Below are 20,613 nucleotides of genomic sequence, written 5' to 3' on the forward strand. Positions count from 1 at the left end.
CTAAATTACAAGAACATTTCATCTACGGCGCAATTAAACGATTTATTACAGTGTAAAGTAATCAATTCCTCGAAGAAAATTACCAATTTAAAAATGGTTTGTCGAAATGAAGGGAGTGGAAACAGACGCGGTATAAATGAGGAAACTACAGACCCTGAACTAAGACGACGATAAATTGCGCGCATTAAAGTCTTAAATAAAAACTTACTGTGCCGCAAGTGGCCCATTATCACAACTTATATGCTTCGTCCTCTCTCAATTTATCAGCTAATAAAAGGTGCTTATCTGTTATCTGGCCTTTCGAAAGGAGATAACGGATTTAAGCTTTAATAATTGTCGAAAGGGATTATCAACTAGAAAGAGGGAAGAGATCTGCTACGGCCGTGTAAAAAAAACCAATCAGCCACCTTTTATATATGAACAGTTCCTTATATTTTTAAACCTTAATTTACAGATAAATTAACTCCAAGTTGTTTTAAATTATTGTACAATCAGTGGAAATTTAAAATAAAATTTGTACAAAATGATGAACGTGAGACCACAGGGGAAAAACCCCTCGCCGTGGGATAGTATCAACTACCTGACCAAGTACATGTTCTGGTGAGGCATTATTTTACAATCTGTAATAGGGAGTTTTTCAAGTGGCTCGACGGTCTTCTAGGCTGATTAGTGTTAGGGCTAAAACCGCCGTGGTAGCGAGCGCCGACGCCAAAAATCCAGTACAAATTTTTTTGGCACCGACTTTTTAGTGAAAACCAGCCTATAGGCTTAATAATTTTTGTTTTTTTTTTTGTCGACGCTCTTTATCGCGACGTTTTTGTCCTAGTGAAAACCAGCCAATAGACCTAATACATGTTTCTTGCTTCGACGCTTGCCATCGCGACGTTTTCGCTATAGTGTAAATCAGCCTTTAGGCCTAATGTATTTTTTTTCATCGACGCTCGCCATCGCGGCGTTTTTGCCCAAGTGAAAACCAGCCTTGCCTAATGTATTTTTTATGCGTTTACGCTCACGATCAAAGCGTTTTTTCCAAGTGAAAACCTACCTATCGGCCTAATGAATGCATTTTTTCGTCGACGCTCGCCATCGCGGCGTTTTTGCCAAGTGAACACCAGCCCATAATCTAGCAGCGTTGATATATTCGTCTTATCATTTTAATTGCTAGCTGGACGTTGCCATTCTTCAGAATGGGATATAAGAAAGAACTGGGGGAAGAAGATCTATACGACTGCCCTCGCGATGATGGCTCAGTTAATTTGGGCGACAAACTTGAACGGTAAGTCTCTTTCACGCACATTGCGGCCTTCTAAATATATCTCAAGCACGCTTGACAAAATCATGTACTTTTTGTTGGGAAAAAGTCGCAGTTGGAGAAACAAAAATGCGTCTGAAACTGATTGTATTACAGGTCTTATCAGAAGTTTAAAAACCAGACCCCTTTCTTGGAGAGTATACTTATAACCAGAGATCGGCGGGCTCTGGGCTCTAAATAGTCCGAGAGCTATTTTTGGGCACGAGCTCGACTCTTCGGGAAAAAAGAGAAGAGCGCGAGCGCGGGCTCCATCCTTTGGGAAAAAAGAGGAGGGCGCGAGCACGAGCTCAGCCGCGAAGAATAAAAGAGAAGAGCGTGAGCGTAAGCTCAGCCGCTAAGAATAAAAGAGAAGAGCGCGAGCGCGAAATCAGCCTCTTAACAAAAAAGAGAAGACCACGAGCTTCAGCTTCTGAGATAAAAGAGTAGAGCTCGAGCGCGAGCTTCAGCGCCGCCCTTAGAGAGCGAAATTTAAAACCATTGATTCCCGCCTTTCTTCATGAATCACATCACGTGGTGCTTTTTCTGAATGTGAATTTCCCAGAATCAATCGGTCTCTGAGAGAGAGCGCTTCTCATTACAAGCAGACCATGAGCTCTAGCTCTTCCTCTTAAAAGAGCGCGAGCGCGGGCTACCCCACTTGTACAAAAAGAGAAAAGCGTGAGCGTGGGCTCGCCCTTTTGTACTAAAATAGATGAGCGCGAGCGTGAGCTAGCCCTCTTGTACTAAAAGAGATGAGCGCGAGCGTGGGCTCGCCTTCTTGTACTAAAAGTGATGAGCGCGAGCGTGGGCTCTAACTACTCACTGTGAAAGAGAAGAGCGCGAGCTCGGAAATTTGGTTTTTGCCTATCTCTGCTTATAACTGCTAAAACATAGTGTCTCGATAAAAAAAAGCGTTTTCCATTTTCTCACTGCGTGCGCCATAAACAAATGAAGGACACCTGTAAGATTGTATTTAAGATAATGGGAGAAGGGAGAGAAGAGTAGCCCTATGATTTCATTTTACTTTGATTTTGTGGTGACGAATAGTTCGAGTCAAGGTGGAAATGTTTCGCAAAAAGGGCTTACGGTTGACACTTTGGCATATAAATTCTGGATAAGTAGAGGATTGTATCAGTTTACTCTCTTAATTGCCGCTTTTAAGGAGGACTTAAAATTGTATCTCTGATATTCTGACCTTTACGAATACTTCACGGTGAAGAGTAAATAATTATCTCCACCTGAACTAGCGAATAGAGTAATATATCGTTAAAGTCAGGCAAACGACCATACTGAAGAGTTAGATTCAGTTCTAAGTATTTAATTATAAACTTCTGGTAGTGGTAAGAATTTACGGGAATATCTAATGAAGGAAATGGACGACTTATATTAAATGTTAATTTAACAAAAATTAATAATTCAGCCATTTAAAATCAATCAATTATCATCAAAAGGCAACTGAATATGTCAAATGATTAATAGAAAAATATCTTAAGAATAATATGAACGATGTTTGGTTGAAAATTCAACACATTGTTCTTGCTGTTGAAACTCCAAAACTCGCCAAATAATCAAACTAACTTGTTGACACTTATAGAGAATGGGAGGAAGAATTACGACGTCAGAAAACTAGAAACAAATACAGAGCCAGTTTGAGGTTGGCGGTTATACGAGCCTTTGGTAAAACGTACTTTATTCAATCCTTCTTTTGTCTCGTGGAGGTAATTAAGACAATTAAAGTGGCAATTGAGATACGTTATAACAACTTTCGGTTTCAGGAATGCGTCACGGGAGTCTTGCAACCCATATGTCTAGGTTGGCTGATCAGGTACTTCAGCGAACCCGGCTCTTTGACAGATTTGGAGTGTTACTTTTCAGCGGTGGGCGTCTGTTTCTTCACCTTCGCTAACGTCTGCTCGTACCATCCGGTCTTCTTCGAGATGCTTCGATCCGGAATGAGGTTACGTGTAGCGGCTTGCACTCTCATTTACAGAAAGGTTGAATTTATAACATCTAAATACCGCACACGTGATTATACTAACGTCCTTAAGCCCAACAGTCGCTGAAACTAAGTCAGAGATCCTTGGGTAAAACGACGGTGGGTCAGATGGTAAATTTGCTGTCCAACGACGTCAACCGATTTGACCAGGCGGTAGTTTATCTGCCGTTCTTTATCGTTGGACCCATTCAAACCATTATCGTCTTGTCCATTCTATGGGACCATTTGGGAGTATCCTGTCTCTTTGGACTGGTGGTCTTGCTGCTCTTCATCCCCTTCCAAACCTACATGGGAAAAATTTTCTCCAAACTCAGGTTACCTTCGCTGCTTAATACGCTTAGAAACGCCAGCGCGGACAAGATTAACTTAAACCAAATCTTTTTTACTTTAACAGATCTCACACCGCAATCCTAACAGACGAGCGAGTTCGACTCATGAACGAAATCGTGACCGGGATGCGGTTAATTAAAATGTATACTTTGGAGTACCCGTTCGCGCGGCTGGTTGCAATGGCTAGAGAGAAAGAGATCAGCCGTATCCGATACACGTCCATCCTACGAGGGTTCAATATCGCGGTTTACTTTGCTGCTTCCAAAGTCGTAGTCTTCGTCTGTTTCGTGGCCTATATTCTGATGGGGAACCACTTAACGGCCGAGATCGTCTTCGTCACTATGAGTCTGTACAACAACCTGCGTCTTTCCATGACTTTTTTCTTCCCTTTGGCCATTTCGCAATGGGCCGAGTCCAGTATCTCGCTGGAACGAATTCAGAAATTCATGGAACTGGGCGAGCAAGAAGAGTTTACGACCGTCGACCAAAGTAATTCGAATGTCGAACCGGACAATTGCGGAATTTGGTTGAATAAAGTCTCTGCCAAGTGGAACGAAGTGAGATTGTCCTTATTAATGAACATAAGACGAGGCAGCCCGTTTAATAGAAGTTGTTTCAGGAATCTGAAGAAATGACCTTAAGTGACGTTAATATGAATGTCCAACCGGGAGAATTATGGGCTATCGTTGGTCCCGTTGGATGCGGAAAGGTGATAAAGTTTTCGTTTAATTATCTTATTAATTTTCACGTATCTTAAACGAAGATTTTGAAATGTTCTGTGTATTAAACAGTCATCCTTGCTCATGTCTATCTTGGGCGAGCTCCCAGCCAGTAAAGGAGAAATTAAAATACGCGGAAAGATGGCCTACTCGTCTCAAGAACCTTGGGTCTTTACGGGAACGATACAGCAGAATGTCCTCTTTGGATTACCTATGGAGAAGTTCAAGTACCAAAAAGTTCTTCACGTATGCGAGCTCGACAAGGTAATTCGAAAAAATTTACAAAAGTACTATGATTGCAATTCTCAAGTTTATGAACCGACCCCAGGACATTAAACTCTTACCGTACGGTGACCAAACTTTGGTTGGTGAGCGAGGGGCATCCCTTAGCGGTGGTCAAAAGGCGAGAGTCAACTTAGCCCGCTCTATCTATATGGATGGCGATGTATACTTAATGGACGACCCCCTCAGCGCCGTCGACGTTTCAGTCGCCAAGCATTTATTCGACAAGTAAATACAGTCTTAGGCCTAAGGTGGTGCCTTGGGTATTAGCCTAGCTGATATTATTATTATAAACGAAATTACTCAAGTAACAAAACTAACGTTTAGATGCATTAACGGATACATTAAAAATAAAGCTCGTATTCTCGTTACTCATCAAGTACAGTTTTTAAAGTCTGCCCATAGAATAATCATCTTAAAACACGTAAGAACCAGCACTATAATTCACGTTGATTATACAACGGTAAGGGTATTCTCATGAATTCAGCGTTAATTACACAGGGTAAAGTATTAGCCATTGGCAGTTTTCACGACCTGATCAAACAAGGATACGACCTTTTGGCTATAGTTGACGAAGAAACGGCACGAAAGACCAGCGAATCCCAGAGTATTCAAAAGGACGAACTACTTACCACGCTGCCCACTCCAGACCCAACGACATCCATGTACTCGTCCTTAACTTCATTGGCGTCCATGGGCTTCGCGCAAGACGATGTTATAGATAAATTAAACGTTAGATAACTAAATTTGACCATATTCATTTAACTAAATGAAGGTTCTTCGCTATAGAAAGATGCCCCCAAGCAAGCCGCTGAGCAGAAAGGTGAGGGGTCAGTGAAGGCTTCCACCTACTTCAATTACGTCAAGGCCGGTGGAGGTTTTCTCTTCATTGTATTCGTCATTTTAAGTAATCTCTTGGCGCAGTTGATATATAGCTACAGCGATTACTGGTTGTCCTTGTGGTAAGTTAACGATTTCTCCAGGGGCGTACCGAATAGGGTACGTTTGGGGGGGGGGGGACGAAAGTGAAATTTGCCAAGTAAAAAAAAAGTTTGTCAAGTCGTCTAAGTTTGTATTGTTACGGTAGATTTCAATTTAAATGTTTTCTTAAAATTATAATCTGTGGCATTATCCGCTGTTAGCGGAGGGAACTATATACTATACAAAGAATTAATAGTACTAATGTACTTTGAAAGATATAGATGGCGCCACCCATATAATGATGGAGTTGACGGCTATGCGCCGACTCGTAATTTCAGAATTTGTTTCGCGAAACCACGACTACCGAACGCGCCATTGTCATTCTAGCGGTACTATTCCCAATTCAATGGCGAAAACTGCTCGGCGTTTAGTTATAGTGAGTGAAGCATTTGGGCACTCTCTTTATATATAAAGCGAGATACACGAAGAAGAAAAATGAGATTGAACGATGCTACAGCCATTAAAAAACCCATCAAACCCGCTTACTATTTTCTCGTCGTGTATCCCGCTGTAGTAAAAAATAGATACATTTCATCCTGACGAATACTAGTAGTTGTTTAACTGAACTGCTTTGAATAACTGGAATTATTCATACCCAAATATATCAAAAACAATCCAAACACTTATTACTGAAATATTAACGTAAGAACAACCGACACTGTATCACACTTTATCTTTACCCAACGCAACTTAAGGAATATTGACTTGTAAAATTTTCACTTATATAAATAATATCACTCTAATATTCACGACTTACCTAATTTACCGTAAGTAAAAAAAAATTTAACACCTCCTATAGAAATTAAATCTATGTATTTTTATAAATTTTATACAGATTGCCAAATTTAACGTAGAAAATTAACACTGAAATAATAACGAAAAACCGATATTCTCTATCACGCGTCTATCTGCCTTTGAATTTAATAAGGTGCTGTAATAAAAATGACTATTTAAAAAGCTTTAACCACAAGGCTGACCTAAAGTTCCGACACACTAGCTGCCTAGCATAGGTCTAGTAAGTTATACATAAGGAGAAGCAACTACATAGAAATCTCAAACATAGTTAATGACTTTAGTGAGTAAATTGCTGGGAAATTTTAAATGATTGGTTCCAACATCGTTTACAATCGATTTAGTAGTTTTTTAATTAACTAACATGTCTCATAATTTTAATTTTGCCAAGTCCACCTCGATTTGCCAACTCTACAAAGCTTTAGGGGGTGCCTCCCCCCCAGTCCCCTCCCCAAAGGTACGTCCCTGGATTTCTCGTTAGGAAACGATAGTATAAAAAATTTCTCCAAGGACCAACTACGAAGAAAATAAAAATAAGGAAATTCCATCAAACTCAACAAACGATATCGATCTGGTGTTTCCAAACGACACGACCACGTCTTCTAAGGGAATTACGTGGGGCGACATCACCGGGGACTTCACGGACATCTACACCAACATTTACATATATTCCGGGTTGATGGTGGCCCTGTTTGTACTATCTTTAACGCGAGCAGTAGCTTCGTTCTTCGTTTGTATGGAGGCATCCATAAACATGCACAATACCATGTTTCAATGCGTTAGTCGAGCCCCAATAGCATTTTTCGATACAAACCCCGTTGGTGAGTAACGCTTACTTTGAAGTTATTGAAAGCCATTAAAGCAACACTGACCTTGCAGGTAGAATTCTCAACCGTTTTACCAAAGACTTGGGCCTTATCGATGACTTCCTACCGTTCACTCTCGTCGATATGTTGACTGTAAATACTTTTACAAAAGACATATCTTGAATTTGAAATTAAGACGTAGGCCTATTACAGAACGTTTTGACTTTACTGGGCATCTTGGCTGTGGTCATCTACGTCAGCCCCTACATCTTCATTCCAACTGTGATACTCTTTTTCGTCTTCGTTTATATACGGAGGGTTTACATCCGTACCGCGAGGGACGTCAAGAGACTCGAGGGAACAAGTAAAATTAAGATCTGAATTTATGTAGTTGCATTATTGGTAATCTATTCTTCTCGGGGACAGCGAGGAGTCCAGTTTTCTCCCATTTATCGACGTCATTATACGGCATCACGACCATCAGGTCCTTCGGCGTTCAACGACTGTTCGAAAGGGACTTTTGCGCTTTCCAGGACATGCACACGTCGTCCTGCTTCACTCTCTTGTGCATTGCTCGGTGGCTCGCCATTATGCTTGACTTACTGACGGTGCTTTACATCACTTTTCTTACGGTATTTCTCATTGCCGTGGACACAGGTCGGTTGCGCTTGTTGTACATTATGTATCATAACTATATCGTTCTGATATTGCAGGAACAACCGGTGGTAACGTTGGTTTGGCTATTTCTTCGGCCTTGATGTTAACAGGAACCTTCCAATGGGGAGTAAGACAGTTTTCGGAATTGGAGAGTCAAGTAAGTACTTGAAACTTGATAATAAAGTGGAGAATAAAAATGGTTGTTCGTTTTAGATGACAGCGGTAGAAAGAGTTCTTGAATATAGTAAACTGAAACCAGAAGCCAAACTAGAAGCTCCCCCGGATAAGAAACCACCTCCAGATTGGCCAAAACAAGGATCCATAGAGATGAGTAACTTAAGTTTGACTTATCCGGATACAGCGGACGTACCGGTGCTGAAAAACCTTAACTGTCACATCAAGGGAGGTGATAAGGTGGGTATAGTGGGGCGAACTGGGGCGGGGAAAAGTTCCATCATCGACGCCCTCTTTCGAATGACTGAGCCGCAAGGAACTCTGACCATCGACGGGGTCAACAGTCAGGAGATAGGTCTTCACGACCTCAGAAGCAAAATCTCCATCATCCCGCAAGATCCGATCCTATTCACGGGTCCCGTGAGAAGCAATATTGACCTGTTCAATGATAAAAAAGACGAAGAATTATGGGCTGTTCTCGAGGAAGTAAGCGCGAGTATATGAATAAGTTATTTCTTACAAAGTATTTAATGGCATTCGATGGTCGTAGGTTCAACTGAAAGAAGCAGTTATGGAACTGCCCGGAGGACTGGACAACCAAATGTCCGAAGGAGGTAGCAACTTCAGCGTTGGACAGCGACAACTTATCTGTCTGGCGAGAGCTTTACTGAGGCGGAATAAGATATTGGTTCTGGACGAAGCCACGGCTAACGTCGACCACAAGACGGACGCTTTGATACAAAAAACAATAAGGGATAAATTCGGTCATTGCACAGTTCTGACCATCGCTCATCGTCTTAATACCATCATGGACTCCGACAAAATTCTTGTAAGGGCATTGAAAAAATGGTACTTGGAATGTAAATTTTCAGTCGCATCTCAATTTAGGTATTGGACGCTGGGCGAATAGTGGAGTTTGACGAACCGTTGACCCTCTTGGACCGAGAATCTTCTCAATTGACCGATATGGTCAAGCAAACTGGACCGGTCATGTCCAAGCAGTTGTACGAAATTGCCAAAGAGGCCAAAAGAAAAAACGACGTAGGACAACATAGCGTCCGAAGAAGCAACAGCGGTATAAACGGAATAGGCTCCAACCGTGTCGAATCATTAGACACGTCGAGAATAGTTTAAAATGTGTAAATAAAGTAGAACTATTTATTATTTAATCATCTTTTTTTAAATTTCTTTCGTAGTTTTTTTAAGATGTATATAATAAAATAAAATTATTCTTACGTTTTCTAAAAAGTTGGCCAAAAATCTCCCTTAACCGAAAACGTAGTTCAGAAATGATCAGTACCATTTAAAAATAAAAGTTTCAACCATGTTGGTTTTAATTAAAAAATCACTAAAATGGATAAACGACCAGATTGTGGGCCCCTACCTTAAAAAGGAAGTTGCAAATCGATTTTGGAAATAGAAAGTTCACTACTTTATATATTGCTCGTTCATTTGATGATGGGTTTCTTACTCACGAAATACCGTCGTTAAGTTTATTTAAAGTGTTAGTTGCATGGAAAATCCAAAATATTTATATTTTTCGCTCATAAGATAAAGGCGATTTCAATAAATCTGTACTAAAATTTCATAAAAAATAATACAACCGTTAATTTATCATAACAATTAGAAGTCGAAGTGGTTTTCGGGAATTATTCAATCAATTTTCAGCCGCTGAATATCAACCATGAATATGAAGATATATTTAAAAAAATAATTTAATTGAATTGAACTATATCATTACCCTGTCTACCATCTGGGGCTGAGATGGGCGGAACCTTTCTGCACTTGAGCCTGTCAAGAGACGGCGTTTGTCGTTGACGCGATCTACAAAACGATTCCATTATTGAGCGATTCAAACGGCGAAGAAATGACTCGTTATTCTTAGAAAAATAACTGTACTTTAACCATATTACTTTATAATCATATAAATTTAATATTAATATTCTTACCTTTCGTTTAATCAAAAAGGTGTGTATTAAAATTTTAGAAACTTACAGTAGTAAGATTCAGACTCCACTCTAAAGCCGTGACGTCAGGGGTTGGAAAATTATTCTCGTTCTCTGAAAGTGCCAATTTTATGAATTTCTGGGGGGGGGGGGGGGGGAGTCGGAAAAAGTCAGTTTCGAACTCAATATTAAAAAAATCAGCGGACATTCAGCGCTGTAAATAGAACCTACATTCAAAGAAATATATTGCATTTGGGATTCGTGCAACTACCACTTAAATATTAAAATGGCTGCGGCTTTTATTCTGAACGATAATTTTCTCGCGCTTAGTTTGTGACGTCATGGACTATGGTTCTGTCTGATTTTTTCCCACTACATCTGGTAGATTAAATAGTTCCCACTATCCTACTAAGATAATTCTTGTAATTTATTTGCTAGATAATATCAAAGATAATCTAGACTACGTACCCTAGATTGGAAATGCAGCGAGATTCCTACGGGCTCCCGTCTAACCATACGATTCCCTAGTTGCGGGGGGCAATGTAATAGCGTGGAGCTAAAAAGTCTGAAAAATTCAGTTCGGTTCAGTTTTAATTCTCGTATCCGAGGTCGGTGCTGGCTGCTGGCAGTCTAAACAAAAAAAATCGGGACTGGAGGACGAGGCCCGAGGTTTCGACCAAGTTTGATTTGAAGCGTAAATTTTCTTTATTTTACTGATTGGAATTTTATTTTACCAAGGTGTAAACTAAATATGGGAAAATCTTGCCAATTCAAGAGTTGTAAGAACTATCACAAATCATCTTTAATCATAAGTTGGGTTAAATTGAAATTGTAGCGAAGCTTATTAATAACGTTGGTGCTTTCAATTGTAAATATGGACAAGTGGGCCTAATGGAATGCTTCATTTGTCATCATTTTTTATTGGATTTGTCTTAATTAGAGATCGGCGTTTCAATTAGAAATTATCTAATTATTTATTTTTATTCAAAACCGCAAATTATCCAAAAATAAAAACGAAAAAAAACGATTATTTTTGCATGTTAAATCGTTGTTTATTCCTATAAAATGTTCATAAAAAACAGTTAACCAAACTTTTTATGGTTAATTGAAATTTTGCCGGTTAATTTATTCGTTCCGCCGACATCTAGCCTTAATTTTTTTCTAAGCAAAGCTGTTTAAAAAGAATAAAAATATAGGAAAACATTTGAAATTAACCATTTAAAATTTATTTTTACAAAAGGTTAATCAGGAGATTCAATCTCTTCATTGGGCAAAGATATTAATTTTGAAGAGTTTTTTAAAGTTTACCACTGAAATTATATTTAAGACAAACAATTTATGACTACATCGATGATAATTAAAATTGTAATACTAACCACTCGGCTTTTTAGATTTGGGTTGTTTCTTTTGACAATAAGCGTGATCCATTTTTAGTCCGAGGCCCGAACGAAGTCCAGATACCGAAGCAGACGAACCCGCTGAAACTTTTCAGACTAAACTTCCACCCCCACCTCTCCCACTAGGGAATCGCATGAGACAACGCATTTCGCGTACGTTTCCACCCCCTGATGGCGCTGCCCAAAGGTACTGATCGAAATCAATTATCATTGGCTAGCTACATAAGCAGCCGATGCCGGGATGGTGACGTCAGTGGGAATCCCGAAGCTCAGATTTCCACATTGATATCAATGCTGCAGTATTGTCTAACCATCGTATATTTGACCTATTTTAGTAATTAAATTTAATTAGTATCCATTAAGGCCATTTTATGATAACTAAATTATGTGAACTAAAGTAAGTAACCAAAACAATTCATTGAAATAAATTCAATATATTTTTGTTCGGTTTCAAGATCTTAGCATGCAGTAAGCCTAGGCGAAAACAGTGACGATTTCACGAGTCGAGGAAATTAGGAATATTTAAACATTCAGTGATTGACTCGATTGAATAAACTTAATTAAGCCACTAAACGGATATGAAAAGATAATCAAGCTTTTTAAAACAAAAGCGTGTTAAAATATAATTGTGAATCTCTATTTCAGATATAATAAATTCGTGATTCGGAAGTTTTCTCTTTCAGATAGACTAACTGCCTTAAGTTGGCCTCCAATAAAAGATTGGCCTTCTCTATCTTGATCTGGTGACCCTTCTAGAAAGTTGAAATTTGTCCTGTACATTAAACGTGCCGCGGGACACTTTCTACCTAAATTGCATCTAAATAGAAAAATATTTTCACTTTTTTTTAAATTTAAATTTTAACCGCTAGGTGCTATAAGAAAATTGTCAATGAGAAAATTCTAGAGCGTCACCGAAAACGTACAAATAGCGTTGGCGCGAAAAAAATAAACGTCTTTTTCACTGACAAAATACGACTTGAAAAAGTGACAAGTTGGACAAGCTAAAATAACTTTTGTTTTTTAAATTACATTGGGAGAGTAGTGTAACTTTATGAAAGTCAGAAATTTGTTCTATCTGGTGTTAAATGCTATAAAAACCGCTGGAAATCGAGGAGACAATGGCAAAGAAGGTATTACACGATTTAATTTCGTAGGATTAAAAATGCGAAATTTTTGAAAAAACAAAGAGACATTTTATTTATCTACTTACAAACAAAATTTATAAGTACGTTTCGAAAAACAACCTTCGGCTGCGATGCATGCTTGGGCGCGAACAATCATATTGTCAAAGGCAGCTTGAATCATTTCCGGGGTTACTTCCCGGCAAGCGCTTTCAATTCATTGACGCAGCTCTTCAAGGGTCTCAACCGGAGTGGCGTACACATTGTCCTTGAGGAAGCCCAAAGAAAGAAATCCAACGGAGTCAGATCGGGCGACCTTGCTGGCCAGTGTACGGGACCGTTTCTCCCTATCTATCGTTGTGGAAATTCGTTGTTTAGGTAATCGCTCACGGCTCTGTGGTAATGAGGCGGGGCACCTTCTTGCTGAAACCACAGTCTTGCTCGTTGCGCCAACGGCAGTTCGTCAAGTTGTTGTGATATTACTACGATAATATATTAGACTCTAGCAGATAATGTCTTTTATTCTTCCCGGCTCGATCTAAGATGATAATTTGAGACGTTTTACAACCATTTCCAGTCTACATATTCACTGCTTCGGCGGCTCTTCTTAAGGTTTCTTCCCCCGCTTCTTTCCCCCGAGATTTCAACGCGTTTCTAAAATACACACAAATCAAGACGACGACTTTTTTAGACCTCTTTTATAATGGTTCTTCCAAGGAGATCTGAACAGTATTGTCTACAAATGTAGTATCATCTTTAGTGTTCCAAATTCCCACTAAACATTCTTTATTAACGTTATTTCTCGTTCTAGGATAACTTATTTCAGACAACTTCATATGCTCCCTCGAGTTTAATCGGTTTCCGTGAAAAGTCCCGAACTTGCTTAAAGTAATGTTTTTGACGAAAATAAGGGCAACGTAATATAGAAACTCATAAAACTACGATTTCTTGCACCCAAGAGTCCAAATCTGAACTGTAACCACGCCAACGTACGAGAAGCTCTTTCGTTCCGTCGGGTTTTTAGTTCTCTTTCTTAAAACTGTATCTATTTTAAGAAAAAGGTTGTCGAGTACTTTCCCGATTAGCTGTATTTCCTCTTTGTAGAACACACCCGAAATTGGCTCAGTCCTCAGATACTCGAGCTTATATAACAGAGGGTCTTCTCGATAAGCGCTGAGCAACTTTGAATGTTTCCTCGGTATAGTTGGCTTTGTAACCCTTTTCAAACGTTGTTTCATATTTGCTTATACGAACCAAGGAAACGAGGAGACTGAAGGTGAAAAATTAATTTCCCGTATAAGTTCTGCCACACTTGTTTAGAATTTTCATTCGTCACTTCAGGGGGTTTACATTTAATAGATTTGTGGTAGTTGTTGTTATATGCTTCCAATAAATCTGTTAAAATGTCGATACAGTTGTGCGTTTCTTTTGCCGTATAATATCAATACTTTCGAGACTTAAATGTTCCATTGAATCATTCAATAATACTGGAATTTATTTCGGAATGCGATGCGAAAAACTTGATTCATCTACGTTTTAATTCACTTTGAACTTCTTTGCAAATAAACTCATTACCATGATCCGTCTGTTTAACCTTTGGATGACGATCAGATTCTTAAATAGGTTTGAGTAGCCACAGCGAATGCGTATTTGCTAAATACATCAATACAACATATGACATATCGGTATCCACTATTGTGGTTTTTAATATCTTGGATGTCTGCCAGATCAAGTTGCCATTGTTCGTCTATCCCATACACTATCGTCTTGTTTCTTCGGAAAGTCCAAGCAGCCCGATACAGGCCGCGAATGCCTCCGTTACTACCGGCGTCCTTTACATTGAAGTATATTTCTTCTCGGTTTGCCATTCCTCGTACAGTTCATTTCACGTTCGTGATACCAGAACGCGAATTCAAATAGTTCAAAAACGGTAATAATAAATAATATCAAAATCGCCGTAATAACTGTGGGTGATTTTTTGTATGATAACGTAAAGCGGTAAGCAACCAAGAAGGAGTAGGGTCGTTGCTTCCTTCCATGATGAGGTGTAATGCGTGAATGAAAGAACTGAAACCTGATATAGGATTATATTCTTTATGTCAAATTTATCCAACTCAATAATTTATTGCCATACACAGATTCGGGACTTGAGAGAAAGTAATATAAAATATCGTACACTTTCTTTGGTGAATCGTAAGAAATTATAGGTACATTATAAATAGGGGATTCGATGGGGGAATTAATATTTTTTAAGTGATTTTGGTACATTTTACTTTGCCAGCAATTCATAAAAGTTCTCTAATCCAACAATTTCGTGTTTTGGTTTGGTTTGTATACTTTAACTGATTTGTGTAAAATGTCCATGATACAGGGACGTAGGAACCGGGAGGGGCAGGGGAGGGGGGCAATGCCCCTCCCTAGAATCTTGCTGGGAGGGGCAACTAATGTTATTGCCTCCTCCAACTTTTTGGTCAGTTGAAATCTTCAATGGGCTAAAATTATCATTTTAAAAGCATATAAAACTTATAGAACCTGAACTGTGTTTAAATTTCTGTCTTTTCCCGCCAATTTACATAGTGGTAAAAAGGACACATGCATTCGGAGAAGCTACACTCCATTAAAAATTTCAAACCATTCTCCAGACCCCTTTCTGTTTCTCTATGTCCCCTTCAACTTCTAGAACGTTCCTACACCCCTGCCATGATATTCGATCTCACTATAGGGCATCCTTTATAAATAAGTTCACCACTGGTAGACCACTTAGTTTTACTGTTTCTTTCAACCCACGTGTACAAAGCAATGACGGGTTTAAGATGAGGATCGCGATAGCTATTTCGGAATACCAATCTTTCTTTCTTTTCAGTGCTTCAACGATTTTTGCCTCCTTAGTCCTTTTGTTTTGTTGTAATGAATGTTTATACAACTCCACTTTTTGTGACTGATTAAGATTCTGGATATTTAAGACAGTTTTCGTATCAAGGATTTCGACAAGTTTTGTTTGTAAATTGAGTCGTCGATAAACGTCTTCGGGTAATTGGATCATAATTCTAGCCATTTTTGATAGCTCTGCTTATATCCGCGCCTGCTGCACTGCTCACAAGAAGTGGTGCTAAGAGTAACGGTAAAAATCCTCCCTTCTGTATAGCAATATTATTTCAATTCACGATTGTATTGGGTTTGAAATTGCCACGAAGAACACTAATACAACATTCCACAATAGCTTTAATCGCGTCGTTATTAGCATATTTGATGGCGGCATTTCTCTGGCACGAATTATACTTAGACAAATATTTTAAAAACTCCTTTTGACTATGAAATCTTTTTATTTTGGGATAAAAACAGCAACTTTTTCTCCTGGTATTAGTTCGGTTCGTAGTCTGTGATCATCGAACGTAGTTGGTTTCAAATCCATCCATAAATACCCAAAGTCTGTAGCACTTGCTTCATGAAAGGCGGCAATGACGTATTTACTGTTAGTTGGAGAATTCTGCCTAGCCAAATGAAATATCGCCGATTTGTCACGTGGTGTCTTGAAAATAATCGGATTGAGTGCGTTTAAATTTAATGTTCTAATTTCCTTCCAAGGATAATATAAATCTAGCATCAGTACAAAAACCGACGTGTTTTTATGATGAGAACCTCTTATAAACAAATTCGTGACATCTTTGCTTTTTGATATTTCACAAAGTAAATCATCAAGAATAACAAAATTCTTGACATTTGTGTCTTAAATTTTAACATCTTATAATCCTTCGTGAAAATTTCCACCAGAGGCATGAACGTGCTCGGTGCGTTTTTCATTTCAAAAGGCATCTTTTTGAATTGAAAAAGCACCCGATGACAGACGAAGGCGGTCTTCGGTCTGTCACACTCCCTTACGTTGACTTGATAAAAGCCTTTCGAAAGGTCAAACGTGGTGAAATACTTCGCGTTTCCCAAATACAGCAAAATATTTGGGATCGAAGCCATGGGGTAACAGTCAGACACCGTCACCCAGTTTATACCCTTTAAATTAATGCAAAGCCGTTTGGTACCATTCGGCCAGCTCGCCAGTACAATAGGCGCAGCCCAAGGCGAGACACTGGGTTCTATCAAATCTAGATCCAACAACTCATCAAACGCCTTGTCAATCTCCTCTCGCTTTCTTTTACTAGCTGGATGGGGTGAACGAAAATCGGCTTGGCATCGCCCGTTTCTATCGCATGTTCAGATAGAAGTTTCGCCGGGCCGTTTCGTAAACACTTCACGGAAATCCGAGATGGTTTTTAAAAAAAGTTCCCTCTCCCCATCCGTGCACTTAGACTTTGAAACCAACGTCTCCAACGCTGCGGGGGTTCCCACGGCGCCGAGACTCTCATTGCCTACCTGACAATAATTTATCCTTTCGCCTTCCTCTTCGGAATCGAAGGGGACGACGCGCTGAGGTAGGGGGCTGACTGACCACCCTCAATCGCTTATTCTTAGGTCTATTTTTTCCGCGCCAATAAAATCTCTACCTAATTTAACAGGGGGGTCAGACCGTGAACTACAAGAAAGCGCTGGCGGCGAATTACGCCGGCCCACTTTATGGAAAGCCTGATACTGCCTGCAACACGACACGTTCCACGGCCAAATCTAACTGTAGTGCTATTTTCGCTCATTTTTCTCAAAAATGGGGATAAAATTATAACCAAAGTGAGAGACGGAGGAACCAGAGTCTAACAAGCCTAGAAACGAATGTTCCAAAGCTCGGAACCGTAACAATGGGGGATTTTTCCCGCCAAATGTTCCGTCAGCACCACGGTTGACCAAGGGAGTGCAATTCGGAGTATTCGGAAGTCCTCGTTACCGGCTTTCCAAACGTCAGAATTTTGCCGGCTAAACTCACCGCGCCACCAGTAACAGGTGGCGCACGCCCAACCTGTCCTAAAGTTCCCCCGTAAGCCAGAGTTGGCTATAGGGATTCTAAAGCGGTGGGCGGGGGGCGATAAATGGCTTGCGCGAGAAGGTCAGATTGAATAATCTTGGCCTAATGCGACAACTCTTTCAGGGTGGCGAATGCCTTTCCCCTTAAGTGATGACGGTATGTCGGGTGATATTGCCGTAACACTCGAGCTACCTTATCAGCCTCGGTGGCGTTTCCCCAAATACGCCGGTAGTATTCAGCTACACAGTGAATTTACAGCTCCAGGGGTTCATCCGCACCTTGAGTTCGGGTATCCAACTCAATTTGGATACGCCTGGCATAATCGGTGGCTAGATATTCGTGGCGAAATGCCTGACGAAAAACGTTCAAAGAGGGAAACACTTCTTGAAACGACCACCAAGTGCAGTGGGTCCCCGCATGCACGACAGTAGTACCTGCAAAAGGATATCCCTTTCGCTGTAGTATATTTTCCAACTCCCCTTTAAAACCGGTTTTCTATCTGGGTTCTTAAGTTCGTTGAAAGCTTACATTTAGGCGTTTTTAGGCCAAATTTTAACGCTCTCTAGCGCTTTTCCTATTCGTCGCAGAGGATCTCGTCAAAGACAGTCAAACATCTTTACTCAACCCCTATAACACCTTAAATTTATTGCACTGACTTCTGAAACACCCTGAATATGGATATTGAACTTTTAAGTTATAACCTAAGTATAAAATAACTACAATTTTGTGATATTTAAATAATTTCCAGTACTATGTACTCATTATGGTCAAGTTTCGTGCAATAGAAAACCATGTTTTTTATATCGCAAAAGTAGCCGACTTTAAGGTCCGGAAGTTGCGCTCCCGACGGCCGTCGAAGACAATAAAAACCCAACTTTTATTTCATGCCAATACATGGATTTGAAATTCTTGTAGGTAGGCCGCCTGGTGCAAGCATAGTGAGCGCGCGAAGTTGGCCATGCTAGGGCGAAGCGTCTACTGACATCGTTATTTCGCCGAAACGACTATCTCCATAATAATAATGGATACCGCAGGACGGGGGCAGTAACTAAATGACTACACGAAATGGTTAAACTGTACTAAATATACTAAAGTATAATAAATGCATTTACTGAACAACAAAATAAAAAGAAGGAACTAAATATAAATAGTAATATTTTGCAAAAGGTGCCATTTTTTGTGGCAGGAACTAAATGTAAATAGCAATATTTTGGAAAAGGTGCCATTTTTGTGGTAGGAACTAAATGTACCCTTTCATTTTAGAATTGTTTTTGTTTTCCAGGGGTCTGAGACCTTTAATTTCTAGAGGCGTACATACGTATATATTTGTACTTCTGAGATAATATATCGACTTTTCAGAGGTTTAAAATAATTCATTTCATATTGCTTTTAAGTTCCTGACACAAAAAATTGGACCTTTTCAAAAATATTGTTATTTATATTTAGTTCCTTCTTTTCATTTTGTTGTTCAGTAAATGCATTTATTATACTTCAGTATATTTAGTACAGTTTAACCATTTATTTTACCCATTTAGTTCCCTTCCCCAGTCCTGCGGTGTCCATTTTATTTATGGAGGTAGTCGTTTCGGCGAAATGACGATTTAACATCATACTCTATGGTGTGAAAACCAACAACTGATGAGTACGTGCTGCTAAAAAGGACCCAAATATTCTTAAAGCGAATTTTTTTCATTTTTAAATTATAATTGAAAGTTACATTTCCATTTATAACTTAAAATATTATGTTTCAGTTAAGTTTTTTCAAATTGTTTAGCAAGAAAGTTAACCCTAGATAGTTTTAGTTACAACTTTATCTTGTCTTGTAGCCCTTTTTCCATACATATAACTATATAAACTTCATTATCTTCTAAATAAAATAAAATGTTTATTTAGGTGGAATTTGTTAATTTTGATTATAAACATGTTCTAAGATTTACATTGTTTGAAATCCTTTTAATAATAAGTTCCAACATATACGTATATGGTTTGGAATTTCATTTTTCAATTAGTCAATAGATTCACTAGATTATGCAAACTATTGGAGCGTAGTAATACAGTTTACAGGTAATTAGAAATTAAATAATTTTTATTCGACAATTTAGTTACCCTTACTTTTGTGTTGCGGTCCATATTGCAAATCTAAAAAAGTGATGAAACTCTGCGAGAAAGATTTCTGAAAATCATAACTCGTGTTAATTACAAAATAAATGACACATCAGTATCAAGTGTAGTATGCGGTTTACACTTTAGTGACACAGATTATCGTAAAGGTACAGAATTCATCTTTTAATGACAATTGTGGGGCTTGACATTTTGAAAGAGACCTGTAAACAATTTGGTTATAAATGCAATGACGTCTCTAGGCCCTGGGGGTGGGATATAGTGACCTGAAATTTCATAAATGTAAATAATGTTTATTCATTTTCTTGCCACTTAAAAATCCAGTAACCAAATTCAAATAAATAATATTAGATTAATTGATTAAAAGAATCGAATTTCGAATTGGACTCACTATTCTCCACTCCTTAATTTAATTTAACTATCAGACAGAGGTGGTTTAAAATACCCGTAAAAAATTGAATATTACGTATTGCCGAAACTTTGTAAATGTCCTCTTTTACAGTGTGATTTCAATGACACTCATCCTTCAACTTCTGCAAAATTTATCTGTGACAAAATAATTCCACCTTCAGTTAATAATATATCACGGATAATTTCAGCTTGTTACGAGAAACTTAAAGAACTTACTTTTAAGCCGCAATCGAGAAAGTTTCTCAAAATGTGAAACGTTCAATACAACATTTAGGACATTCATTCCTGGAAATATGTTAATAATAACTTTGTTTAAACTTCTCCATATTATGGATTGTCAATATTTAAATAATAACTTACTTTCAATTTCCCAGTTATTAAAATATTTACTCTTGGCTTAGCTACAAGCGTAAATTGTGATTATCCAAGCAGTCTCTTTTCATCGACGTGTTGTCAACTGTAACAGCTGACTCAGTAGCGATAATTGTTTTCTAGGAACCTTGAGTAGCGAGAGCCGCTGACATCTTGGATTTAAAAATATTATTTTTGGCGGGAAAAACAAAAGGACAAATAACGTCAATATCATAAAACTATCACCGTAGCTTATAGTCGAGGGAGTTCGAGTTTTTCATCGGAAATAAACAACCTTGATGCAGTTTCGAGTAGTGCTTTAAGAGTTAAAA

General features: G+C 38.8%; 1 protein-coding gene across 2 annotated transcripts; it reads left to right on the top strand.

The window, feature by feature from the left end:
- The first annotated feature begins 369 nt into the window (after nt 1–369).
- LOC149952591 (ATP-binding cassette sub-family C member 4-like) lies at nt 370–9,197 on the top strand. 2 transcript variants are annotated; one of them, XM_090168638.1, is made up of 20 exons: nt 370–600; nt 1,166–1,276; nt 2,886–3,009; nt 3,067–3,285; nt 3,348–3,601; nt 3,682–4,174; nt 4,237–4,326; nt 4,409–4,600; nt 4,665–4,846; nt 4,946–5,042; nt 5,120–5,350; nt 5,408–5,580; nt 6,902–7,212; nt 7,271–7,350; nt 7,411–7,561; nt 7,624–7,854; nt 7,911–8,011; nt 8,068–8,514; nt 8,579–8,857; nt 8,917–9,197. In XM_090168638.1, the coding sequence occupies exons 1-20, from the start codon at nt 524–526 to the stop codon at nt 9,160–9,162; spliced, it is 4,089 nt and encodes a 1,362-aa protein (XP_090024764.1). In that variant the 5' UTR covers nt 370–523; the 3' UTR covers nt 9,163–9,197. The 2 variants fall into 2 exon arrangements, with proteins under 2 accessions (XP_090024764.1, XP_090024763.1); XM_090168637.1 differs by having other exon boundaries at nt 2,886–3,285.
- Nucleotides 9,198–20,613: the final 11,416 nt, after the last annotated feature.

The sequence above is a fragment of the Leiobunum rupestre genome, chromosome 3 (assembly GCF_980474605.1).
Source record: "Leiobunum rupestre chromosome 3, qqLeiRupe1.1.hap1, whole genome shotgun sequence".
Lineage (NCBI taxonomy): Eukaryota > Metazoa > Arthropoda > Arachnida > Opiliones > Sclerosomatidae > Leiobunum > Leiobunum rupestre.

Excerpts from the sequence above, each read along its gene's own strand:
- LOC149952591 (XM_090168637.1), top strand. The coding sequence starts at position 524 with ATGATGAACGTGAGACCACAGGGGAAAAACCCCTCGCCGTGGGATAGT. Across the intron at positions 7,855-7,910 it reads TCTCATTGCCGTGGACACAG|GAACAACCGGTGGTAACGTT; the intron begins GTCGGTTGCGCT and ends CTGATATTGCAG. Across the intron at positions 8,012-8,067 it reads TTTCGGAATTGGAGAGTCAA|ATGACAGCGGTAGAAAGAGT; the intron begins GTAAGTACTTGA and ends TGTTCGTTTTAG.